Source organism: Saccopteryx leptura, chromosome 11, assembly GCF_036850995.1.
Source record: "Saccopteryx leptura isolate mSacLep1 chromosome 11, mSacLep1_pri_phased_curated, whole genome shotgun sequence".
NCBI lineage: Eukaryota > Metazoa > Chordata > Mammalia > Chiroptera > Emballonuridae > Saccopteryx > Saccopteryx leptura.
Window position 1 is genome coordinate 21712636 of NC_089513.1, and position 26982 is coordinate 21739617.

Genomic DNA, 26982 nt, shown 5'->3' on the forward strand with positions numbered 1-26982 from the left:
GGAGTGGACAATGGCAGGGGTGCAGAAGTGTTCTTTAAGGCGTAACTAGGACATCTTCCACCTGGCTGAGGCCTCCCGAAGCTGCCTCCCCCGTTGGAGCCCCTAGACACCGATCCCACGCAGAGGCCTGGGGCAGAGAGAAGGACAGGAAGAGGGGCAGGGAGCAGGGCGGGGGTGGGGCTGTGAGTAATGAGGAACAGCTTCATGGGTCCAGAGGAGCAATCTCCTATGGTTTCCAGCCGCCCTTCCCTCCTTCTCCAGGACTGCCAGTTGCTGACAGCTGCCGATTCCTCTTCCATCCAGAACCTTCCCTGACTTCCTTCCCATGGATTCACTTGCCTCTCTGAACTCACTGGGCCTCTGCCTCCGAACCCAGCACCTACACTACTCATTGCTTTGGCCGTGCTCAGCTCAAGCTTCTGGGCCTTACCCTGCTGTTCCCTTTGCGGAATGTTCTCCCACCCCTGCCCCACACCCCTGGCTGCCTGGGGACCTCAGACCTCAGCTCCTGCACCAGGTCCTCAGTAGGGTCCCCTCCTGACCCTGGCAGAGCCCCTGCCTCCTGGCCCCACCCCGACGGGCCCTGTCCACACCTCTGGGCTGGACTTAGCACTAGCATTAGCTTCTGGCTTGACGTGTCTCTGTCCCCCACTCTCCTGTGAGCTCTGAAGGCCAAGAATCCCATCTCTTTCACCCCCGTTTCTCCGGCCCTGAGCAAAATGGATCAGTTCTCTTGGAACTGAGAGGCAGCATGGGAACTGCTTAGGGAAGTGGAGCTGGCTGCTGGGGTTCCAGTCCCAGCTCTAGCTCAGTGTCCCCATGGGGTTGAGAGGCTTCATTGAGAGCAGCCACATAGAATGCTTAGGACAGCAAGTATCACAGAACACTCATGACATCTCTGTCATTTGTTTGATTCTGTTGATATCAGTTGGAGGAAGCTCAGAATTAACCCTCTGCCTCCCGACTATTGTATATCTGCCAAGTTCTGTCCCTGTCTGTTCTCCCACAGCCCACACCCCACACATAGGGCCTGTGAGGTTGTTGGTAATGAATTTGTATACATTCTGGAGAAGTAGCTTCCAGACACCGCCCAGCAAATGGTCCCTGTTTGAGAGTAGGGAACATGCCTGACCTGTGGTGGCACAGTGGATAGAGCGTTTGACCTGGAATGCTGAGGTTGCCGGTTCCAGACCCTGGGCTTGCCTGGTCAAGGCACGTGTGGGAGTTGGTGCTTCCTGCTCCTCCCCCTTCTCTCTCCTCTCTCTCTCTCCTCTCTAAAATGAATAAATAAAGTCTTAAAATAAATTTAAAAAAAAAAGAGAGAGTCGGGAACACAAACCCGAATCCACTTCTTTGCCTCCTTCGGGGGCCTGGCGGGGGACCATGTCCAGCACTTTTCACCAATCTGCCATGTCTCCATGCCAACCTGCGTCTCCATCACTGCCCAGTGTGGCCAAAGGTTGCTCCCACCGTGAACGTCTGCCCTTTACAAGCCCAATATAAGCTATTTATGAGCTTGGAATCCAAGGAGCCAGCCTGGACCCAGAATATAGTTAAGTGGATTAGCTGGAGGTCACCACAGAACCATGAGTGTGTGAGCAGCAAGGGGCCTTCAGAGCCCCTTCTAGTCTCGTGTTAAAAGGAACTGAAGCTCAGAGAGGGAACTCAGCTGGTTGGGGTCCCCTGTAACCCAGTCACAGGGCAGAGATGATGTAAGTGCAGGCTTGAATTATACTTCCGTCCCCAGAAGGTGTGAGCCTCTCTTGGTGCTTCTCAGCCCTCAGTCCTTGTGTTTTTAACCAAACAGAACTCATCCTCCAGCAGCCCTCCTGCCTGGCTCCCGTTTCCCTCCTCCCACTGTGCAGTCCCCGGGCGTGGTGGCCGTGGGGCAGCGCTGGGAGGCCTTGGCACATGGGTCAGGGTGGCCAGCTGTGCAGCCACGTTGGCGCCTGCTGGGAGAGACACTAAAATATCCCCAGGAAGGTCAAAATGCCACTTAACCCAGGAGTTCTCTCACAATCCCTTAATAACTAGTGAAATCAAAGTTGTCCCACTCCTACACAGGGCTGGGGACTTTGGGCAGAGATGCTTCAAAGAATAGTGCTCGCAGGGGGCTCCCCGCCACCCCCCCCCGGGAGTGTGTGATTGTGGGGAGTACTAGACCAGCCAGGACACCTCCTGAGAAGGCAGCCAGAGGCAGTGGAAGTCTGAAATTCAGTAACGCCAGGCCCTAGTACTGTTTATGGGGGGTGAATGATTTATTTTATTATCTAAATTTTCAGTGGTTTAATAAGGTTTAATAAGCCTCCCAGGGAGAATTCTAGCTCAGGAAATCGCCTGTAATAAACATGAGTAGTAAATCCTTTATTTTGAACATAAGAGGTGTGCAATTTTTCTTAAGAGGAAACAAGCCACCACCCTTATCCCCGCCTCACCCTCTGATAAATAAAGGATGACTAAATAATGAAATAACAATAGTTAGAAGGGGCACCACTTTATTTGTCTGGCCCAGACTCCCACAGCCAGCCGCTGTCAGCGGGACCCACCTGCAGCCCACCGCTGGCCCTGGGCCCCTCCGGCTTCTCCAGCTCACTGGAGAGGGCCCTTCTTGCCTTCCGAGGCCCCTTAGAGATCCCCTCTTTCCATCTTTCCTGCAAGGTTACTGCTCTCTGCAGGGGAAAGAAAGCAATGGCTTCGGGGGACATGTGGGTTGTCCAGGAGTCATTTAACCACATTACTTTATGACCTTAACCGCACTTGCCCTGTATGTCCTAATCTGTGAAATGGGGATAATACTGGCCTCACCTGCCAACAAGGAGGTGACAGTGCTTTGAAAAGTAAAGACTTCAATCCACCTCTTGGGTGAGGGGATGGGGGCAGGGGCCTTGGCACGCCCTCTTGGGTTCCTGGCGGGCAGTTGCCATGAAGAGGAAAGGGTTCGTCCAGGGGGTAAATAAACAGCTCAGACACTCATATCCCCATCACCAAAGCCCAAGTGTGGAGCAGCCCTCTCCCTCTCCCTAGCCCATCTCTCAGACCACCCGTTAGGTACCCCTCCAGGCTGTCTGAAGTGTATGCTTTATCCCTGTGAGAACTGAGGGGGGTGGAAGCCCACCCTGGCTTTTGCCTCTCCGCCCACCCCTGCAGGTGTTTCTAGACCCTTTCTGATAAAACTGAACAATGCGGGTGGAGGTGGTGAGGGAGGTGGGGATGGTGGTGAGGAAGGGGCTGGCAGTGCGATGCCATGGACAGAGTCTGGGCTGAAGGTCTGGATGTCCGGGGACTCTCACTGACCTGAAGCTGTGACTTTGGACAAGTCGGTTCACAAGAGCATGAGTTGAAGTTTCTCCTCAGAAAAGTGGGCCAAATAATTCTTTCTGTGCCCAGGGATCCTGGAAAAATGTGTGGGAAAAGGAGATGTGGACAAGCTTTTCTGAGTGTAAAGCTCAGGAGGGCTGGGGCGCTGTTAACTCGGGCATTGGCATAGAACAGGGAAGCAGGGGCTTGAGTGCCTGATCACAGGGGAAAACCCACCCGATGAGGGGACACAGAGGTCTGTCTGTGGCAAGTGTGCAAACCCAGGAGCGCCTGCCTTTCGGGCCTGGCCTCTGCCCTGCCCACCGGTCTCGGTGTGTGTGTGTGGGGCCCAGGCACTGGAGGAGGGCTGGGGGGCGGCACGGTGGGGGGGGCCCAGGCACTGGGGTGGGGGTGGGGGAGCACAGTGGTGTGGGGGCCCAGGCACTGGTGTGGGGGTGTGGGGGAGCACAGTGGCGTGGGGGCCCAGGCACTGGGGTGAGGGCAGAGGGGGAGCACAGTCATGTGGGGCCCAGGCACTGGGGTGGGGGCGGGGGGAGCACAGTCGTGTGGGTCAGAGACCTGCACTCCAGCTACAAGGGAACATCTGGTGGAGGAAGGAAGCTCCGAGCTTGTTTCACAGAAACCAACCAGCTCCAACTCGGGGCCCCAGGTGAGCTGGGGACTATGGGCTCTGGGCATGTCCCGGCAAGGTGGCAGAACAGGTGTGGCCAGCTTCACCCAGCTGTGGGCGCTCTGCCTGGGGTGCTCTGGCAGACAGGGCACAGGCTAGAAGCTGAGCTGGCCCTGCCCAGCCGCCCAGTCTACAGGTCTGGCCCAGCCTCTGGGACAGCTGAGGCCTGAGGGCGCCCTGGGGCCAGAGCTGGTCGCTGCCCTGCGCAGGGGAGCCGCGAGGACAGGGTGGTGCAGGGGCCGGCGGAGGCGGGCCACAGGGAGGAAGAGCTGCTCAGAAGGTGCCGGTAGCGGCCGCCCTGCCTCACTCCCACGTCTGGAAAAGAACCCACATCCCTTCTGCGCCGGTGCAGCACCCCTCGTCGTCACCGCAGCCACCACTTCTGCCAGGTGGCTTTGGAGGTGCCGGCTCAGGCAGTGGAAGAGCTGGATCCTGGAGATGGTGGGACCATTCCCGGGGTAGTGGGAGTCTGCCAGCCGGGGGCAGCCTGCCCTGGGGATTTGGCAGATGGTAGCATTACCCTGAGCCCCAGATTTGCTGAGTTGAGCAGGATAGATAGAATTGTCCCAAAAGTCACACCACCAAGGCAGTCATAGAGGATGGGAAAGAGATGGGACTTGAAAATTAAGTCAATCAAGAAGTCACTTTGCCTCTCTGCTCCCCAGCAAATGGGGATCACAGTAAGGATGAAATGAAGTAATATAAGTGCCTTACGAATGGTAGGGCTCTGTTCCGATGTCAGGTGTCCCCAAGGCAGAGGATTGAGGCCTCCCCATCACCTTTTGTGACTACAAGGCTATCTCTACTCTGTACTTGAACTGGTCTCATTCATTCAGGGTCTACCATATTCAGCTTTAATGGCTTCCTGGGAATGACACAGGCATATAAGAAACAGACCCTGCCTGGAGCAAATGAGATCTGTGTAGTTACTTCCCCATTTCCCAGATAGGCATACCGAGGGCCACGGGAGAATGTATTTGCCTATAGCCCTGCACTTCATGTTCCTGGTAAAACCACCCTAGAACATGGGGCCCCTATTAAGCAGGCAACCATGCACCTGGCTGAGAACACAGGCTTGGCATCCAAACACCCTTCCTCTAGTTCTAGCTCTGACACTGATTTGCCACGTGACTCTGGGCACAGGCTCTTCTTTGTGGCTCATTTTCCTCTCATGTAAAATGAGCATGAAGTTGATATGAGCCTTGTCTGCCTCATGAGACAGGAGATATGGACAAACCATGGGGATAATGCCAAGGGCGGCCCTGGGAGCTTGTAAGGACTGTTCTCAGCATCTGGTTGGGAAGGTGCTTAAGTAGCATGGATCTCTGCAAAACTGTGCGGAAGGCAAATTGGTTCCCAGTATATTCTGACAAAATACCTATTATGGTCTGTGTTCTTCCTGGACTTCAAAATTGCTAACATTAGTTGAGCACCTACTATGTACCAGGAGACATTTTATGTGCCTTAGCTCATTTGATACGTACAGCAACTCTGGGAAGTTGACACTATTATCATCCACTGTGCAGATGAAGAAACTGAGCTCAGAGATGGAAATACCAAGTCCCAGAGGCCATCAGCATGGGTGACAGGCTGTGGACACAGGCGGTCTGAGAGCAGGGCCCTCACCCTCCACCACTCAGCGTGGGCCTCAAGTTGTCTGATGGCCAGCAGCCGACCTCAGCGCTTGCTGACGGAGAACAGCTTCTTGTGCGATCCCGCTCACACATGTTTAGAGGGGGCTCTGGCCTTGCCCTATCTACCCAGCAAAATCCTCTTTCTCCTTCACAGCCAGACAAGCCCCCTCCTCCTGAAAGCCTGTCCAATTTCCCAGCCCACAGGGTCTGGTACCTTTCTATTCATACCTCTCATTTACACTCAGCACGGAGCCCCCACCCCTGTGTGGGTCAGTCTCCGCTCCCTGGTGCACATCCCTCAGCCCTGGCTCTGATCAGATCTCTACTGAGCCCCCCACCCCTGTGTGGGTCAGTCTCCGCTCCCTGGTGCACATCCCTCAGCCCTGGCTCTGGTCAGATCTCTACTGAGCCCCCCACCCCTGTGTGGGTCAGTCTCCGCTCCCTGGTGCACATCCCTCAGCCCTGGCTCTGATCAGATCTCTACTGAGCCCCCCACCCCTGTGTGGGTCAGTCTCCGCTCCCTGGTACACATCCCTCAGCCCTGGCTCTGATCAGATCTCTACTGAGCCCCCCACCCCTGTGTGGGTCAGTCTCCGCTCCCTGGTGCACATCCCTCAGCCCTGGCTCTGGTCAGATCTCTACTGAGCCCCCCACCCCTGTGTGGGTCAGTCTCCGCTCCCTGGTACACATCCCTCAGCCCTGGCTCTGGTCAGATCTCTAACAGTCAGCCTTTGAGGGGAAGAGTTCAGGTTGGACTTTGTAGGGGGCAGTGTGGCAAAGGGGAGTGCGTATCAACTCTGGCACCACGTACAGCTGGGTTCAAAGCCCAGCTCAGACACATGCAGCATCGGGCAAATCACTTACCTCTCCGTACCTTTCCTTTATCCCTAAATTGGAGGTGATGGCACAAATATGGACCTTTCAGGATTGCGTTGGTTGGGGAAAGATTAGAGGCGCCATGGCTGATGTGTTATAGGCACTCGATAAATGGTAGCCAGTATTGATTACTTTGATAAATGTTAGCTGGATTGCTTGCTTCATTTGGTTATTAGAAGAGGACACAAATCTTGAACCTCCTTCTTCCATTTCTAAGTTTCTCTTCTCCAGTTCTGCCTTTATTTCTGATCTATCTATATATTTTTTCTATCCCTTTTGTGCCAAAGGGTTCTATTTTGCACCAGGCCTCTCCTGGCATTGCTTTTTTTTTAGTTTTGTTTTGTGTGAGATAGATTCTTTTTCCTGAGTGTGTTATTCTTGGAGACAGAACTGCCCTGGCTTGGGCAGTGGAGGGAGGGGAGGAGGGCCTGGGCGGGGCATAGCCACCCCTTTGGGACACTGCTGTCTGGCCCCTCCAGGGCATGGGAATCTTAGGGTCACCAGGGAAGCTCCCAGAGTAGAGAGGAGGGGCACTTCTTTCCAAAGAGACAATGAAACACCAAGGTCAGCCTTCGCCTCTTGCCTGGAAAAACAGCCTCCAGCTCCACAGTTGCCCCTCCCTCCACATGGGACAGAGGCTCCAAGCCAGGCCACCGTGAGAAGTCACTGCTGGGCAGACCAGCCTTTGAGTCCAGGGTCATTCCGGCCTGTTGCCCTTTCCCCAGCCACACCCACTTTGCACATTTAACTTGTCATGGTCACGACACACTAGTGATTAGGTTCCTGTGACCACCTGATGACGAGACGAGGCCACAGGAGCCCAGAGGGCTGGGGCAGCCTCCCAAAGCCTCACAGCTCTGCGTTCCTGATTCCCGGTCTCAAGCGGGCCTGGCCACAGAAGCACTGAGGTGGGACATTCAGGCTAAGGGACAGCAGTCTCCATCCCTCATGGGGCATGGATGAGACAGTGACCCCTGCCTGACACATGGTCCAATGGGTTCTGCTCCTCTATTTAAGAAGATGAGTTAAAGCTTGAGGAATTGTGGGAATTTCCCCCCAAAAATAACATTTAAGAACATTTTTATCTTTGGCCCTGGCCGGCTGGCTCAGTGGTAGAGCGTCGGCCTGGCGTGCAGGAGTCCCGGGTTCGATTCCCGGCCAGGGCACACAGGAGAGGCGCCCATCTGCTTCTCCACCCCTCCCCTTCTCCTTCCTCTCTGTCTCTCTCTTCCCACAGCCAGGGCTCCATTGGAGCAAAGTTTGCCTGGGCGCTGAGGATGGCTCTGTGGCCTCTGCCTCAGGTGCTAGAATGGCTCTGATTGCAGCAGAGCGATGCCCCAGATGGGGAGAGCATCGCCCCCTGGTGGGCATGCCGGGTGGATCCCAGTCAGGCGCATGCGGGAGTTTGTCTGACTGCCTCCCAGTTTCCAACTTCAGAGAAATGCACGGAAAAAAAAAAAAAAGAACATTTTTATCTTTAAAGGAAGAAGCCCTTCTTAGCAAGCAAAAGAAGTTGGCTCTAACATCCTGAGGTTTTACTGATTTGGGCTTTTCCCTTAACAATTGAAAGGGCATTTCATTTAGTCTTGTCAGATGGGACGGTCCTGTGAGGGTCAGGACCTTGCAACCCGTATGGAAGTTTCATGAGAATTAGAAAAAGGTGTCATTTCCTCTGTACGTAGTTTTTTAAGAAACTGCTAAGTTGTTCTACGGAATGGCTTAGCATTGATATTCCCGCCAGGATTGCATGGGTGTCTGCTTGCCAATCTCCTTTCACAGGGACACCAGTCATAATGGATTAAGGCCCACTCCTATGAGTTCATTTTAACCTCAGTCATCTCTTTAAAAGTCCTTCCTCCAAAACAATCACATTCTGAGATGCTGGAGGTTAAGACTTCAACTTGTGAATGTGGTGGGGGACACAACTCGGCCTGGAACAGTGGCTGGGAGTAGCCACACATCAGTCTGTGCAGGAGTCAGAGGATTTGTGAAATAAACCAGAGCATTGTCTCGGCAGCAGCACTGAGTCATGCGAGCAGAGTGCTACCCTGTGGCCCTTGCCTCGTAGACGCTGTGTAAGGAAGTAGTGGAGGTAGCTCACGATAGTAGCTGAGTGTCATGTGGCTGTCCATCCTGGGGCTCCACCATTGCACACTAACAAAGTTGAGTTCAGTGAAATCCCACCCATGAGAAGCTACATAGCCTTTGCTAAACAGCATGTGCCCACTGCACCAGAAGCAGCCCAATGCCCAGGGCGTGAGGGGTCTAGGGAAAGAACCTGCGGAACAGGGAAAGCCCCAGGTCATGAATGGCTCTGCACTGCAGGTGGGATGCGGACGAGCTGAGAGGGAGGAGGGCTGGATCTCTGGTGGGGGAAGAAAGCTTAAGAAAGGCAGGGGTGGTGTGGGCAGCGTCCCTACCAGCCTCACCTCCCTTGTCCAGCATCCCAGAGCTGGGTGTCCCCTCCTGGGACCAGGTCCTCTAACCTCAGTCTCCCTCTGTGTCCCTCTGCAGGGCTCTGGCTGAGACCATGGCCAATGGCATTGACGAGCTCATCGGCATTCCCTTCCCCAACCACAGCAGTGAGGTCCTGTGTAGCCTGAACGAGCAGCGGCATGATGGACTGCTCTGTGACGTGCTCCTGGTGGTGCAGGAGCAGGAATACCGCACCCACCGCTCCGTCCTGGCAGCCTGCAGCAAGTACTTTAAGAAGCTCTTCACGGCCGGCACCTTAGCCAGCCAGCCCTATGTCTACGAGATCGACTTCGTCCAGCCGGAGGCCCTGGCTGCCATCCTGGAGTTCGCCTACACGTCCACACTCACCATCACCGCCTCCAACGTCAAGCACATCCTCAACGCCGCCAGGATGCTGGAGATCCAGTGCATCGTGAACGTGTGCCTGGAGATCATGGAGCCCGGGGGCGACGGGGCGGAGGAGGACGACAAGGAGGACGACGACGACGACGAGGACGACGACGACGAGGAGGACGAGGAGGAGGAGGAGGAGGAGGAGGATGAGGAAGAGGATGATGATACAGAGGATTTCGCTGATCAGGAAAACCTGCCTGACCCTCAGGACATCAACTGCCATCAAAGCCCTTCCAAGCCGGACCATCTCACCGAGCAGGCCTATTCGGACACACCCAGGGACTTCCCGGATTCCTTCCAGGCCAGCAGCCCTGGCCATCTGGGCGTGATCCGGGACTTCTCCATTGAGTCTCTGCTGAGGGAGAACCTGTACCCCAAAGCCAGCATTCCCGACAGGAGGCCCTCCTTATCCCCCTTCGCCCCGGACTTCTTCCCACACCTCTGGCCGGGGGACTTCGGTGCCTTTGCCCAGCTCCCCGAGCAGCCCATGGACAGCGGGCCCCTGGACCTGGTCATCAAGAATCGGAAGATCAAGGAGGAGGAGAAGGAGGAGCTGCCCCCACCCCCGCCACCGCCCTTCCCGAATGACTTCTTCAAGGACATGTTCCCGGACCTTCCTGGGGGGCCGCTGGGCTCCATCAAGGCAGAGAATGACTATGGTGCCTATCTCAACTTCCTGAGTGCCACCCACCTGGGGGGCCTCTTCCCACCCTGGCCGCTGGTGGAGGAGCGCAAGCTGAAGCCCAAGGCTTCTCAGCAGTGCCCCATCTGCCACAAAATCATCATGGGGGCCGGGAAGCTGCCACGGCACATGCGGACCCACACCGGGGAGAAGCCATACATGTGCAACATCTGTGAGGTCCGCTTCACCAGGTATGAATCACAGCCTCCTGGTGGGGGTCCCCAGAGGTGCTGGAAGAGGGTCAGAGGCCATGGTGATGACAGCAGAGAGGGACACAGTGGGGGGTGGGTTGGCTGGGATGGAGTGAGACACCCAGTTCAGGGAGGTTTTACTGGATCCTAGATGCACATCAAGTTCATTGCTAGAAGGCGGGCTAGATATTACCTGGTGTGGTGATTTTCAAACTCCTTGTAAGAGCTAAACTATTTTATTTTTAAAAAATTTCTGCCTGACCAGGCGGTGGTGCAGTGGATAGAGCATTGGACTGAGATGCAGAGGACCCAAGTTCGAGACCCCGAGGTCGCCAGCTTGAGCGTGGGCTCATCTGGTTTAAGCAAAGCTCACCAGCTTGGACTCAAAGGTCGCTGGCTTGAGCAAGGGGTTACTCGGTCTGCTGAAGGCCCACGGTCAAGGCACATATGAGAAAGCAATCAATGAGCCCTGGCCGGTTGGCTCAGTGGTAGAGCGTTGGCCTGGCGTGCAGAAGTCCCGGGTTCGATTCCCGGCCAGGGCACACAGGAGAAGCGCCCATCTGCTTCTCCACCCCTCCCCCTCTCCTTCCTCTCTGTCTCTTCCCCTCCCTCAGCGAGGCTCCATTGGAGCAAGGATGGCCCGGGCGCTGGGGATGGCTCCTTGGCCTCTGCCCCAGGCGCTAGAGTGGCTCTGGTCGCAACAGAGTGACGCCCTGGAGGGGCAGAGCATTGCCCCCTGGTGGGCAGAGCGTCGTCCCCTGGTGGGTGTGCCGGTTGGATACAGGTCGGGCGCATGCGGGAGTCTGTCTGACTGTCTCTCCCCGTCTCCAGCTTCAGAAAAATACAAAAAAAAAAAAAAGAAGAAGAAGAAGAAAGCAATAAATGAACAACTAAGGTGTCGCAACGAAAAAATAATGATTGATGCTTCTCATCTCTCTCTGTTCCTGCCTGTCTATCCCTCTCTCTGACTCTCTCTCTGTCTGTGTTAAAAAAAAAAAAAAAAAAAGTTCTTAAATACAATATTAGGTGGAAGGCCAAGATACAAAACAGATCAGAGCAGAGCTGTTCCGGTTAAGGCAGAAGTGGGGCCTCAGCGCACGGCTTGCTTCCTGTTCCATTGTAAAGGGTAGATCCTTGGAGCCATTTGAAGTTCCTCGAAGGAGTGCTGCCCCTTTATTTTGTCTGGAGTGTGTTCAGCACCCCCAGGGCCATTCTAAGGGTATGCCATACACTCTTACCCCAGCCTAGCCCTGAGAAGGCGGAGGTGCTCCATGGCCTTTGTTTACAGGTGAGCAATCCATCTCCCAAGGAATAGGCGGCCACTCATAAGTGCAGCTAGAAAATGGCATAGCTGGGACTTACTTGTATGATGGCAAAGTCTGTGACCAAGAGAGTACAGAGAACTCTGGAGTTTTGTAGCCAACATTGATGGGTGGGATGTGGGGGTCACATTTGTCCCCTGCTAGGTATTGATTGGGAGGAAATGTGGTGTGTTGGCACTCTTTGTGGTCACCAGGGTGAGGCTCATCTTCCTGGCCATGTCCACAGTGGGGCAGGGTCCGGGGGGTGGCCTTGCATCAGGGCTTGGTCATTTCAGAGCCCGCAGGACAGCTGCCCTGTGACCATGACTCACGGACGAGGTCCTTTCCCCACACTGCCAACTTTCCTGTCAAAGACCTCGTCTTGAGAGACCCACACTTCTGCCCAATGTGCTGCTGTCACCTACATCTTCTTGGAAATTTACCTGCAGGAATTGTGGGGGACTCATTCTTTTTCTTTTCTTTTTTTTTTTTTTCTCTCCTTTTTTATAATTTTTGCATTGATTTGAGAGGGAGAGAGAGAGGGGAAGGGAGAGAGAGAAAGAGAGAGAGAGAAGCATCAACTCGTTGTTCCACTTAGTTGTTTCATTCAGCTATGTGTGTGCTTATTGATGGCTTCTTGGACATGCCCTGACCGGGGATCAATACCGTGACCTGGTGTGCTGGGGTGACGCTCTGACCACAGAGAACCCGGCTGGGGCCAAGGGGCTCATTCTTTTGATTGTCTGCAGTGGGCCCAAAGCTTCGGCCTTTGAAGATAAAGTGATATTTTTTTGAATCATGTCAAATGTTGAATCAGGGGCCTTGTTTTTTTTTTTTTGGGGGGGCAAGTTCTATAAAGTAATGAGACCTGCTCTTTTGGGCAGCTTGAAACTCGATCAGCGGTGTCCAGAGAAGGGCATCAGAACCATGTTTGGTGACAGCGGTGTTGCTGAGATAGCTCGGCAGCTCCTTCAGTGACCACTTCAAAGGACAATGCTTGATTGTTCCCAAGGTGGCCTTGGGGTCCCCACATAGCTGCTTCTGTGAGGGAACCCCCAAACAGGATCTCCCCCAGATGCTCTGAGCAGCCAGTGGAGGGAGAGCCGCCAGAGGCTGAGCAGCTGGAACTGAAGTGTGGAGGCTCAGCCGGCCTCGGGGGCCTCTCACTGATGGCCCCGCTGCACTGTGGAGGCTCAGCCGGCCTCGGGGGCCTCTCACTGATGGCCCCGCTGCACTGTGGGGGCTCAGCCGGCCTCGGGGGCCTCTCACTGATGGCCCCGCTGCACTGTGGGGGCTCAGCCGGCCTCGGGGGCCTCTCACTGATGGCCCCGCTGCACTGTGGAGGCTCAGCTGGCCTCGGGGGCCTCTCACTGATGGCCCCGCTGCACTGACGCTGCCCTCTCCCTCCGGCCCCACCTCTTCCTGAACTCACTTGGCCTCGCAGGCCTGGCGAGAGCACCTGAACAGGCTGACAGGAGCCCAGGGATAACAGAAGGGAGATCAACCAGAACGTACTCCAAGGTCAAGTGCAGTTCACTCATCTCCAGCCCCTGACTCCCAGCCCCACCCCAGAGTGACTTCAAACACTTGCCACTCTTCACAGGCCAGATCCAAGAAAGGAAGCCTCTGTGTAGCCGGGACATCTCCTCCCTAATTTTCGGGCCTGTCCCCTCCACACGTGGTGCCACAGAGACACCTCTCCCTTCAGGAGGGACTCAGGCTTCAATGGGACGAACGCGTGTCTCTGGGTACCCGCAGTGACCCTGTCCAGGCCCCCAAGGCCCCCTCTTCATTACCTCTCTGCCCCCCCAGGCGTCTCCCCCACACAGCTTTCTGTGAGGACCACGCCAACCCACAGGCCCTCCCGTCCCTAGGGAGAGTTTTGAACTTGGTCAGTGACTGCAGACGGAGTCCTTGCCCTCCTGACACCAGAACTTGCTCTGAGCAGGCCTCCTGATTTGGGTAGTGGTGCTGGGTTGTGTAGGGGGGCTGCGTTCCAGAGCTCGCCCTCCCAGCACATTCCTGATGATCACTCAGGTGGCTTCTGTACCCGTAGCTGTACCCCTCCAGGTCGCATCACCCGGTGGTGCCCGGGCCATCCAGCCATCTGCCCTGCCCTGGCCCAGGGCCTCCCGGCCTGTCTCCAGCTGAGGCAGCTGCATTCCAGCCGCCGTCAGCACCTCCCCCTCACTCTTCCCACCGGGCCCTGAGCGTCCTGAGAAAGATCAGGAATGCTCGCCTGCCCCCCCCCCCGCTCCCTCTCCCCCCTGCCCAGGAGGCTGGGGGGGATTCTCCTGGCCCCTTTGAATAAGGGGCTGTGTTTCTCACGCGGGCTGTGGGCTGTGGCTCTCGGTGTTGAACGCCTCCCGCCCCCTCTCCTTGGCACATGCTTCACTAGCCCCTTGCTTCCCCCTGCCACCTCCCTGGAGCCACCCTGCAAGGACCCTGTCCCCCCTGCCACCTCCCTGGAGCCGCCCTGCAAGGACCCTGTCCCCCCTGCCACCTCCCTGGAGCCGCCCTGCAAGGACCCTTTCCCCCCTGCCACCTCCCTGGAGCCGCCCTGCAAGGACCCTTTCCCCCCTGCCACCTCCCTGGAGCCGCCCTGCAAGGACCCTGTCCCCCCTGCCACCTCCCTGGAGCCGCCCTGCAAGGACCCTTTCCCCCCTGCCACCTCCCTAGAGCTGCCCTGCAAGGACCCTGTCCAGCCTGCCAGCACCGCCTGTCCAGTTCGGGGCTGCCTGCAACCCTCTGTAGCCAAGTCCCCTTGCAGCCAAGGAACCTTCTTTGTGGCTGATCTTCTGCAGCCACCGTCCATAGCACCTGCCCTCCCTCCCCAGCTGGAGGCTCTTCGGCAGCCATTTAAAACATTAAAATTAATAAAAATTAAAAAAAAAAAAAGCAACAGCTGCTGCCTCTTTGACTCAGAAGTCCCAAGCTACTGCTGAGACTGGGCCCCAGAGGCCGAGGGGCCGTGGACCTGCTGCCCTCGGTCCTCCTCTTAGACACGGCTTTCCTTTCTGAGTCTAGGCTGAGCTCCTGCTCTCTCACCAGGCGTCCTTTCCTTCCTCCTTAGTGCTGACCCACCTCCCATCTCTCATGGGGGCCTACCCTCCCCCTGCAAGGTGGTCCTTTGGCACAGGCTCCAAGTTAGGGCCTGGGGTGCCAATGCCCAGAATGCCCACACTCCATGAGGACATCATTCCTAATGACTTTAGCAGCCACAACAGGGGGACCTGGGGGTCCTTCCAATAGAGCCCTTCTGTCCCTAAAGCCTGCCTGCTGCTTTCATTGTATGATTCTCCAAGAATAGGGACCAAGGCCTCCTCCACCTTGGTGCAAGGACCCTCACCTCTGAATTAGCTCTACCTTTCAGCCAGGCCCACCAGTTGTCCCACCACTGGTTGTTCCATATATGAGACACCCCTGGAGCCCAAGCAGAGACTCAAAAGCTCTGCTTTCTATGGCCCCGTGCTGTCCCCTCTTAGCTCTGAGTCACCACTCTGAGCCCCTCTGCCTGTGCCTGAGTGTGTGTTTACACTCTCTGGGTGTGGCCCAGCATCACCATTTTCTTCCGGAGAAAGGCTACGAGACAGCTGGCAGCAGAGAGACAGCTTCTGCCACCGCCAGTCCTCTCGGCTCCACCTTGGAAAAGAGAAACAGGCCACAGGGCGGAGGCAGCCTGGACTGAGATTCCCCCAGACCCTGCCCATCAGGAATCCCATTCCCAGGAAGTCTGGAAGCAAGCTAAAGGTCAGGTCCACAGGGTTCTGCCAGATGTGGCCCCTGGGATGGGTCTTGAAGAAAGGGAAGCAGGTGAGCCTGGGAAGACGAGAAGGCGTTTGTCCTGTCCACATGCAGAGAGAGGGTGCTGCCCTCGGGGGGCGTGTTCTCTGCCCGCCCAGACTGCAAGTGGCCCCCTGGCTGCACACTGCAGCCTCATCGCTGCCAACGGGGTCTGTCCCTGGGCTGTGAAGACCTCAGAAGACCCTAAACCCTTCTAATTTCTGCCACATGGGTCCCTGAGTGCAGGCAGCCTGTGAGACTCCTGGAGAGCCTGGCTGGGCAGCCGTCCATCCTGCAGCCCCTGCAGCCCTCTGCCACCCATGGCAGCCCCCTGCAGCCCTCTGCCACCCATGGCAGCCCCCCGCAGCCCTCTGCCACCCATGGCAGCCCCCTGCAGGCTACCAGCTCTCAGAGGTGCCCCTGCCATTTCCAACCGGGCAGGTAGTAAAGGCATGAAACTGCAGGATTTGTGAAGGGATCAGCCCCTGAGCAACGGAAGTCTCATCCTGTCCCTGGGAAAAGAGGGACAGCTTTTGCACCCTGAGAAGTCACTCTCTGGTGAGCCATGATCTCACCAGTTTCCACTGGATCCCCTACCAACACCCCCTAAAAGCTGCAGCTCCTAGGCCTCAACACCCACCTCCAGTGTGGGCCAAATGCTGATCACTCCTATAGCCGGCGGCCTGCTGCTCGCCGAGCAAGGCTGGAAGCCTGGCTTCTTTTTTGTTCTGTATTTTCCTTTTAGTCCTCCCACTCCTGGCAGCTCTGGGGACCTTATTAAAATAATGTAATGTCATTAGCAGTGGCAGCAGGAAGAGAGCTGGTCTCAGACCAGCAGAAGCCTGGGAGGATGGTGCTGGGAAAGGATTTGCCTGAGTGGGGGGCCCCCGTGGAGGCCAAGGGTCCCAGGCCAGACCTGCAGCCCCTGCCTTTCACTCAGGGGACGAGCTCATGGGGGTGGCATGTCTTTCTCCATGAGGAGTTCTGCGGCTGGAAGGGGGAGTACAGATCAAGATTTGGGTGCACATGACCAGGCTGGTCCCTGAGATAGGAATGAGATGGCAAACAAGGGGACCCAGGCGAGAGAGGACCACGTTGGATTTGGAGCTGGGAGTTCTGAGAACTGGCCCTGCACCGGCAGTTCAGTGGTCAGCAGAGGCAGATTTGACGGTGGGCGCACCAGGCACGTGCCCTGGGCCCCGACTTCTGAAGGTCCTCACAAAACCCCAACTTGACACTTTTTTTCTAATGACAACGGACCCGATATTTTCTTCTGAACCCGGGGCCTCAACCGACTTTAATCCGCCTCTGGTGGTCAGTCAACAAACGCACCAGGAGCACCTGCTCTACATTCAGTGCTGTGCACCGAGCAGAATACAGGAGCATCTGGCAGGTTCTTATCAAAGCAGGGACCAGGACCATCCGCGCCATGTGCTTCGTGAGGGCTGGGGAAGCAGCCCTGACCCGCAAAGATCTGCTGAATGAGTGAATGTAGAGCTCGTATCTCTCAGTGGACTGGGGCACCTCAGAAAGAGGATTGAGCAACGATCAGGAACCCCCGATTCAGGGTGTGTTTCTGCCTCTAAGTTGCTTTGTGACTTTGGCCAAGGCTCCCCTTTCTGGGCCTCAGTTTCCCCATGTGTAACATGAGGGGGTTAGAGCAGGTATGCCTTAAGGTCATTCCCACTTTAATGATTCCATTCACATATTGCCCAAGTTCAGGAAGCTGTATGACTGCACCCTCTGCCTTCACATTCTCACGAGAATGATGGAAGCGCTGCCTCCATCAGCATCAGTGACCTCAGGCGTACAGCCAGGTGCATGAAGGTGCCCGACATGTGCTAGCGTACTAAGAGGAGTGTCCAGGAGCCGAGCTTTCTTTCCTGCATCAGCCAGGGCTCCTTGCCTGTGAATGTGCTGCCTGCTGCTTCGTCCTGTTATCTGGGCACCTCACGGGATAGGGCTCCAGGAGCGAGAGACAGGAAGTACACGAGGGGCACCTGAGACAGCAGTGCGAGCCCTGCCCTAGAAATAGCATGCATGGGAAACAAAGGCAGCGGTGGTCTGGCCGGGGCGCTGGCAGTGCAGGGAGGAAGGCATGACCCTAGAGCTCTGACCTGCTGGCAGGGCGGTGCGGACACAGTGGGGCCACTGGGGAGCAGGCACTCCTGATGATGGCACTTCATCTTCTGTTGCTCCCTCCTGACCCTCTGGTGATCTTCCTAGAGGCAGTGTTCAGGTCACAGGTGCTCTGGAAGGTCAGGACAAAGGGCCAAACCTGAGTGGACAAGGAAGGGTTTGTGGAGTTTTGCCCTTAAGTTTGACCTTGAAGGGGCAGGGGATTGGGAGTGGGAGACATTTCAGGCAGGGAAGTTGCAAAAGGGAGCTCAGAGATGACAGAGATGGATGCAGGGAGGAGACAGGGTGGACGAGGAGCTCACAGCTGGAGGGAAGGAGCTAGCACGCTTGGCTCTCTGGCGGGACACTAAGGATGGAGAAACGGAGAAATACTAACTAGATACACCGAGAAGGGGAAGGAGCCAAGGTTTACCGAGCATCCATCTCATAATACAGCAGGCTCTGCACTGAGGGAGGGGAGGCTGGCAGTCTCATGTTCATGAAGTACATGTTCAAAGATGCAAAGTTGATCAGAGCATGGCCTGCTGGGGAACAGCATATCTATGTGGTCTGTGGGCACAGCACTATTTACGGGGAGGGGCGGGGCTGGCAATGTAGGTGGGGAGATCTTTTCTCCCAGCTATACTGAGAGATATAATTGACACATAGCATTGCATATGTTTAAAGTATACGTGATGATTTGATATGTGTATATATTGCAAAATGATTACCACATTAAGGTTAGTTAATACTCCTCACCTCACATCACCTTTTTAGTGTGGGTACGGTAAAAACAGTTAAGATCTACTCTCTAAGCAACTTCAAAGTGTGCGCTACAGTCTTGCTAACTATAGTCCCCAGGGGTCCCCAGAACTTAGTCATCCTGTGAGGGGTGGGGGTGAGCTCATAAAGAGCCCCGAAAGCCATGCTAAGGGGCGAGTTAGCACGGAGGCTCCTGGACAGAGGAAGCCTTGGGAGATTTTAAATATGGCCACACACCTCACAGCGAAGTGACTAAGAGCTCAGCCCCTGAGGTTCAGGCTAGAACACATTCCGAATGTTCTCATGCTGTCTCCCAAACAGCTCAGATTCGTAAGGAAGTACGGGTGGAAAACAGCCATAATATATACATTGATGAAGCCAACTAGCAAGAAAGAAATTCAGTTATAAGCCCATTACTCAGATGCAAACACAAAACACCAGAGGTCAAAATGGTACAGCCCAGCTCCCCCTCCCCCACTTTAGAGGTCAGGAGACTGGAGCCCGGGGCAGCTAAGGACCTGACCTAGTTTTTCAAGTGTGCCCAGGTCCAGCCCTGCCAGTGCACACATGCAGTAGAGCCACGTGGAAAGGTCATTATAGGAATAAGGAGGCTGTGTGACCTTAGGAAGCCCATCCCTCTCTGAGGCTTGGTTTCCTGGTCTTGAAAGTGAAGGAACTGGGTTAGATCAGTATTTTCAGGGTCCTGGGAAGTCTACTGCTAATAATGCAGATTACTGGGCCCCCTGACTCAAACTATGGATCAGAACATGTTAACATGCTCCTGGTAAACTAGGTGATCTCTTAAGTTTTTTCCAGGACTAGGCTTTGCCCACTCTACTCACCCCTCTGCCCTGCTCCCACAGAAAGCCTCCATTAGGGACAGCCAGCTCCTGCCCAGGGCTCAGAGCCTAGGCAACGTGCCCCGATTTTCTGGGCCCAGAGGCAGAAAGCTGGCAGCAATGCCCCCTTACAATTGATCTGGTCTTACTTCCTGGTCATCCCTACAGGCCTTGGCTGAGGGTTCCAGGTTTGAAAATCCACCCTTTCTCAACTTCAGAACAGCTTGCAAGCAAACTACACCCCAAATAGCCCCTCAGTCCCCTTTGCCCATCACCGGCTGGATATCTTTGGGAGAGCTGCTTGACTTCTCTGAGTCGCAGCTCTTCCTCTAAGTGAGGAAATTATTCCAGGTGTATCAAATCTAGCTCACACAAACCTAGATTCTCTCATCAGCCTGGACAATAGGAGTTGATATCTGGCCCTAGGTTCAGCTCTGTAAAGAGGGGTTAAGTAACTTGCCTAATGGTGACCCAGCAAGTTTGTGGTGGGTCTCTTGCTACAGCAAGGGCTCCCAGACCCCAAATGGGAACCCCATGCCTACACCATAACTTGCCTCTAAATAACAGCCTTGCAGGGTCATTGAAATGGTATAGTTACCTGCCCATAGCAGGTGCTCAAAAAAGAAAGATATAATCACCTTCTTGGCACTTCTTAAGCATTTGAACCAATAACCATTGAACTGTGATTTAGTTTAGATGCCCTCCTGAAAAGTTGGGAGAAGCTGTGGTTATGTATAACATGCCCTGGATATTGGAAGAGTCATCATTTGCATTGCCTGTTATTTGATGGTGACCCTCAGGGCCAATACTACTAATTATGTGTAATAGTGATTTTGAAAAAAAAATCTATAAGGTTGTGGTGAGACTTAGATGAGGTGATATATTTAAAGCCCCACTGATGGCTCTGAGCGGAGTCACCCACCTGGTGAGGACCAGAGTCACCCAGCCAGGTGAGTGGGCCATGCTGACCACCTAACATCAGTGTTTCCATCAGCGTCTGGGTGAATGGGTGGAGTCCCAGGACATGGCCTTGGACCTGTGCAGCATTGCTCTCAGGATATGATGCACCATGCAGCCCACTGCACTTTCTACAGTGGTGCGGAAAGAGGCCTGGGCTGGGAGCCCACAGGCCCGAGTTCTGGTCCCAGCTCCACCATTGACCTCAGGGTGACCTCGGTGAGTGGCCCTCCCTGGGCCTCAGGTTGCCTAGGCCCCTGGTTCTCGACCTGGTCCGTGGACTAGCTGCAGCAGCATCTGTCAGCTGGTTAGAGATGCAAATTTTTTATTCTCTCCATCCCAGACCTCCAGAATCAGACTCAGTGTCAGCAAGCCCCAGGAATGGTGCTCATGGTCAAGTTTGAGACTCACCGGCCCAGAGGCTCTCAGGCCTCTTCCTGCTCAAACTTCCGGTCACCTAGATAAAGTGAGGGTTACAGATACATAAGGGCAGCATGCTGGAGGTTGCTGAGGGGCAGGGGATTATGGGATGTCACAGCAGGGTCCTATGCGACCTGGGGGCAGTCAGTGGATTGTGGGAGGGGCAGGGGGAGTGGAAGAGAGGAGGGTCTGTGTGTGTGGAGCTCACTTCCCCCTTTCTGCCCACCCCACTTCTCACCCCACCTCCATTTCCCAGGTGGCTCCAGCCTTCCTGTGAGCACAGGTGGAAGGGGCAGGTCTGTTTCTCTGGTCCTCCTCCCCCTTGTCGCTGCCAGTGTACACAAGCAGGTCCTGCCCCGCCCCTGGGGAACGGGTCAGAAAATGAGAGCCAGGGAGACCTCTAGTGGCCAGGGGACACCAGGCGACCAGGACCTCTGCTCCCGTTGTCCTCGGGTTCTGTTGAGGGTGGTTTATTTAAATCTGGCCATTTTAGGGCGGATGCCTGAGCTCCACATCTGTTCCAACCTCAAAGCCGCGCCAGAAATTACAGGCAGACAGTCCACCCAAGCCACACCTGCAGGGAGGAGGTGGGAGACTGGACACACAGCTGCTCGGCCTGCGGGCCTGGCCAGGACAGGCTTCAGGAAGATCTTGAGAGGAGTCCTTGCAGCCAGGCTGATGGGCTCCTTCAGCTGGTTTATGCAGGCTCAGTCTTGAGAGAGAAAAGCCCTGAGATGTCCGTTTTCCTCTCAAGACCACCAGGAGGTGAGCTAATCTGGCGCAGCACAAACCCAGATTCTCTTCGTCAGCCCTGGACAGTAGGAATTGATATCTGGCTCTAGTTTCACCTACGTCAGGGAGGTTAAGTAAGTTGCCTAAGGTCACCCAGCATGCTAGTGGTGGGGCTGCAGCTGGAGCAGGGACTCCCAAACTCCTGGTGCAAGCCTCACCCCTACCCCATACCTTACCTCTGAATAATACCGCTTAAACCCTGAGAAGCTTTGCTGTAGATTAGGCTGCATTCTTCTTGCACCTGGCTCCTTTGTAAACCCTGGAATTGTCTGCAGACAAAGAGCAGAGCCCAGGGCTTGGGGTAAGAAACCACAGTGTGGGGGACTTGAATAAAGTGTGGCAGCTCCTACAGCCTCCCTAGTTGGCCCTGAGGACAGACAGTTCTCACCAGCCAGCTGGGATGGGCCCAGAGGCTTGGGCAAAAACACATGACTGGAGGGGAGTGGGCAGGAGATGAAGGCGCAACCCAGTATCAGAGGCCACTGCCCCATCGGAGGACTAAGGACAGACAGCTGGCTAGTGGGGCTGTCTGTCCCCAGCAGACACACCCCTGACAAAGCGTGGGAGCCTCATTACTCAGAACTTCTGAGTAGAAGGGGTTCTGGAGTGGAGGAGGCCTTTTAGGGCACTCCTCGAGCCCTCTAATCCAGGTGATAGCCACGCCTGTTTGAGGTGGGGCAGGGATGGAAGGTAAAGCCTAGCATGGCTGCCATTCCCGGGGTTTGAGACCATGGCAGTGTAGCGGGTTCGGGAGGAAGGGGAGAGGGGGCAGAGGGCTAGGAGAGGCTCCCGGTATTCCCTGCGGGACTGACCCCGGCTCTGCATTGCAGGCAGGACAAACTGAAGATCCACATGCGGAAGCACACCGGGGAGCGGCCCTACCTGTGCATCCACTGCAACGCCAAGTTCGTGCACAACTACGACCTCAAGAATCACATGCGCATCCACACGGGCGTGCGGCCCTACCAGTGCGAGTTCTGCTACAAGAGCTTCACGCGCTCCGACCACCTGCACCGCCACATCAAGCGCCAGAGCTGCCGCATGGCCCGGCCTCGGCGAGGCCGCAAGCCCGCCGCCTGGAGGGCCGCCAGCCTGCTCTTCGGGCCCGGAGGCCCGGCCCCCGAGAAGGCGGCCTTCGTGATGCCCCCCATGGGCGAGGTGGGCGGCCACCTGGGCGGGGCCGCCGTGTGCCTCCCGGGCCCCAGCCCCGCCAAGCACTTCCTGGCGGCACCCAAGGGCGCCCTGAGCCTGCAGGAGCTCGAAAGGCAGTTCGAGGAGACGCAGATGAAGCTGTTCGGGCGCGCCCAGCTGGAGGCCGAGAGGAACGCTGGGGGCCTCCTGGCCTTCGCGCTGGCGGAGAACGTGGCCGCGGCCAGGCCCTACTTCCCGCTGCCCGACCCGTGGGCGACAGGCCTGGCCGGCCTCCCGGGGCTCGCCGGCCTCAATCACATGGCCTCCATGTCTGAGGCCAACAATTAGGCTGGCCCTGGGCAGCCCAGCCCAGCTGCCCTGTCCCCTCCCACCAGGCCCACCCTGCCCCTTCCAATGGATCTGGACTTAAACACACACACACACACACACACACACACACACACACACACACACACACACATGAAATAATTATCTATCACCATCAGAGGTGTTTTCGGGGCTCCCGAGGCAGCTCCTCCGTTTGCTGGTGTCTGAGGTGGGCGTGGCCTCTCAGCTGGGCCAGCCCCTCCCTGACTGTCCGTCTCTGGCTCTCACACAGGGACCACCGAGACCCATCCTCAGAGGGGCTCCGTGCGGGGGTGTTCTGGAGCACACGGGAGCTGCGTAGGCCGGGAGGTGGCTGGGCCAGAGGCAGCCCAGGGTGGGGGATGAGGGAGGGGCCGGGGCCAAACGTCCTGGGGAGCCCCACCTCTACCGCAGAGTCCCTGCTGACACTGCTCTCTCGGGTCATTTTTCCAGTCTCCAGAGGTCTCAGATCCTTATGGGAAATGCCCTATGGGCAGGGAGGCCGCCTGGAGCTGGGCCTATGTTTCCCTCACTGTCCTGTGACCTCGAGCAGGTCAGCTTTCTGCATCCCGGTTTCACCCTACTCTGGGGAGGGGGGTGCGCTGGTAATTCAGCTTTCCTTGTCCTGCCCACCCACCCAGCCACCCACATAAGCATGCCTGTCCCTCCAGAAACTATTCTTGTGAGAGCAGCAGCTTTGCACTCCTCAATCACTGATGAGGCCATCTGTATTACGGGATTTAGTTTTATCACATTCACTCCTGTACTGGCACAGGCGAGAAATGTGCTCCAACTGGACACTGTCGACACAGAGAGGGCCGGGCAGCTTTGGGGAGCTCCACGTATTCTGTTCTCTGGGCAGGCCACCGTGCATGTGTGGAGCCCTGTGATGACTTTAGCATCTACCCCCTCTCCACACCCCCCCCCAAAGCAGTAGGGAGTCTCTTGGGACTCTTGAGGCCAACAAAGGAGAAATGGGGACCACGTCTTAATACCTGTCAACTGTTAACAACGGCCTCCCTTACCTTGATCCCTGGAAATAGACAAAACTCCTGGTTCCCTTAGTTTAACTGTTTGCTTTTCAAGTTGTGAGCTTCCCTTTGCTTCATATGAACACCCTGGACCTCTCCTCTGGGGATGAAGCCAGGAATGTGGGTCCCCTCCGTGCGGGCAGGCTGAGCCTCGCTCCAATAGGGTTTGAAGGGCTCTGTGGGTGGGGACTGTCCACACACTCTCCCTGCCTCTCGAGTTTGTAGCAGGTCCTGAAAAGGAAGACGGCTCTGCTGGCCCAGTGCCTTCCTGATCTCTCCCCCTCCTGCCTTCCCTCCCTTGTCTTGCTGAGCTGGCTTTCATCTCTCAGTGGCCAGGAAAGGAGGACAGTTCATCTGCATGGATTGTCCAGGGTTGGTGTCCCCAGTCCCAGAGCTGCGGGTCCCAGAGACTTCCTCTCGCCTTGGCTTCCTCCTGAGCTAACACACACGAAAAACAAAAAGGCCAGAGAAGGACACAGACTCTGTCACTCCCCCAGCTCCCCAGAAGAGACCCCCAGAGCCACACACCACCAGATGCCATTACACCCAAAGGGAATTGCTTCAGACACCCTCTTCAGATGTCACCTGCTTGGGCAGCCGCCTCTTAGCTTCCTGTCTCCATTTCAGACACTTGCTAAGGTGCCCGTGTCCCCCGTCAGCCGAGGGACTGGGACTGACCCGAACTGTAAGAGAAAAACAAGGAAACATGAACAAATTGGAATCCAGTGGTACTGAGGCTTTTGTTTTTATTTTGTAAAGGTAATGACTTCTTATAAACTCAATTTTTCAGATGACTGGTTAGTTCTCTTTGTTTTCTCTTGGCTGCAGTTTGGAGTTGTACATTGTAAAATATCCAAAGATGCTGAGTACTGTATGTTCGAGAAGAACTTGAAGCAAATGGGTTGTGGGGTGGGGGGTGGGTTTTGTTTTGTTTCCTTTTTATTATTATTATTTTTTTTTTTTGGATGTTTCGATTTCCCTGTCTGTCTGTGGGAGAACTTTGGAAGTTTTTCTATTTATAACCCTTTTTTTAAAATGTGATTGCTTTATGTAAAATGACACTCAACAAAGTTTGCCTTAGTGATTCAAGGGACAATCTTCCATAACTTTGGTCGCACGCCGCATCCGCCGAGAAAAACCCTCAGCTAATTTTCTGGCCTATTTATTAAACAGTATTAATTGACTTGATAAAATTATATTGAGAGTTGCACTTCTGTGAGAGGTGACAGCAACAAGCCAACCTATAGAAATTCGCTGCTTATGGTTTTGATGATTGGGTGTCATAAAATTGCAATGATGTCAGACCCCTTGACAAAAAAAAACCCACAAAAAACAAAAAACCACAAAGCCTTGACCCTTATATAATAATCTGAAGCACAGTGTTTTGCATAAAACAAAGCTGCACTTACTCAATTCCCTGGTTAAGGTTGACTTCCCCCTTCCGGTTCTCAGTGGGGGGCTCATGATGGGGGGGGCCAGGCTTATCTCTTTACTGGTCTTCTACATGTCAGCATTGTGAGCCACTGTTTGATCCTAAGCTTTTGGACATCTGTGAGCCTGAGGTGTGTGTGTGCGCACACACGCGTGTGTGTATGCATGCATGCACACATGCATGTGCAGGTATATAGTCTGGTGTGTGAGCAAGGACAAGTCGAAGTGTTGCTGACCACTTAAACACAGCCAGTCCTACCATGCCCCTGGTGTGGCGTGCAGAGAGGCCTCCAGTTGGCCCTGCCACCATCTTGGCCTTCTCCCTCTCGTTCCCAGGCACTGGAGTTGGATGTCTTTTCTCACCTGAGCCTTTTTCCCAAACAGCAGATGCTGGATCTAGAAAGAGGTAAGGAAATACACTCTTGTTATTGAATGGGGCCGACTCTCCTCAGAACCCAGAGCGCAGACCTTGAGTAAAACTTCTTTGAATTGCATTTTCTGGATAACCCAGGACTCCCCAGAGCCCTTTCTGTCCGCACTCCCCCGTCTTGCCATGGTGAGCACTCTCCTGAATCTAACGCGGCACTTCTCGGTGCAGAGGGAAGAGCAAACCTGGGTTTCAAATCCAGACTCCTCTGTGCTGTGTGTTTTCAGATTAACTACTTCTCCACTCTGGTCTTCGTTTCCTCTCCTCTAATAACAAAGGGTGTTGAGTCCATCAGAGTTTCTCTAAGTTCTCTACCCAAACACCCCAGAGCAGAGTGGGCCAGCCCACTAGGGGATTAGGGACTGAACTCTAAAGAAATAGCCTGAAGTTACCTTCCTATAATGTAAAATTCCTCTGAAGTCTCATTGTTTGGCTTTGAATGTCATGCTTCTACATTCTATTACATAATATGTATGTATTTGTTTTCATGTAGAAATATCATCTTGATATTTTGCCAGTTACATTACTTGTCTTTTCCCTAGAATCTTCCAGTACAGTCAGAGTGTTTTTTAGCTGCCGTGAAGCTTTGAGAGGCCCCGGCTTATGGCTGAGGGCTTGGGGGTAATCATAGCTCAGCTCAAAACTACGAGGTCAGATGCTCGCTAATCTTCCACTCAGCTTGGGCATTCTAGTATCATTGGGCCCTCATTCTGGGGGTGGTTGTCCAGTGAGGGCCAGAGGTGAACATGGGGTGAAAGCCCTGAACTTGGGGTGCCCCTAAACTCGCCCTGTGAGTAAAATCTCCTCTAGTCCTGGACAGGTGGGTGTTCGTGAATCCGTGCTAAGCGTGGCCGGCTCCCGCAGGCCCCACGGTGCTAAGGGAGGTGGGTGCTGACAGCCAGGGATTCCTCAGTAGAGGAGGGAGGGAAAGATGGGAGAAGGAGGCCGCTGATGACAGGCCTGAGAAGCCTGTGTGCCTTCACCTGGAGAAGAAGGCTTACGGGAAGCATTAGAGCAGTCCCTGAACTTCTAAAGGTAGAGGAAGGTTTTTACCAAAATTTGGCCAACTCAAGCTAAGAGGAGAGAGATTCCAGGAGGCAGCTGGGAACCCAAATGAAGGAAGATAATTTCTAACATCTGGAGGTGTCTCGAGGGGAAAGAGGCCCTTTGTGGGGGAAGGAGCAATCCGTCATTGGAAGGGTTCAGCATCGCCTCTCAAGAATTAGGAGGTCTGCGTGGAAGAAGGGTTCTCAGTCCTCTCCTGGGATCCCTGCCATCTGATTTGGAAAAAGGAGAATCGACATTATCTTGTGACCATAGCAGAAGAAATATGCCAGGGACAGTGGGTGACAAGTGAAAAGGATGAGTTGGGACAGGTTTATGCA

At 55.0% G+C, this 26982-nt stretch overlaps 1 protein-coding gene across 4 annotated transcripts in view; it reads left to right on the top strand.

Moving 5' to 3' along the window:
- Window positions 1-24533, top strand: part of ZBTB7C (zinc finger and BTB domain containing 7C) — a 339511-nt gene extending 314978 nt beyond the window's left edge. For all 4 annotated transcript variants that reach the window (XM_066352918.1, XM_066352916.1, XM_066352919.1 and 1 more), the window contains 2 exons: window positions 9013-10239; window positions 22042-24533. In XM_066352918.1, the coding sequence (XP_066209015.1) occupies window positions 9029-10239; window positions 22042-22690 (1860 nt within the window). In that variant the 5' untranslated portion in view covers window positions 9013-9028 and the 3' untranslated portion in view covers window positions 22691-24533. The remainder of the gene's footprint in view (window positions 1-9012; window positions 10240-22041) is intronic.
- The last annotated feature ends 2449 nt before the right edge of the window (window positions 24534-26982 follow it).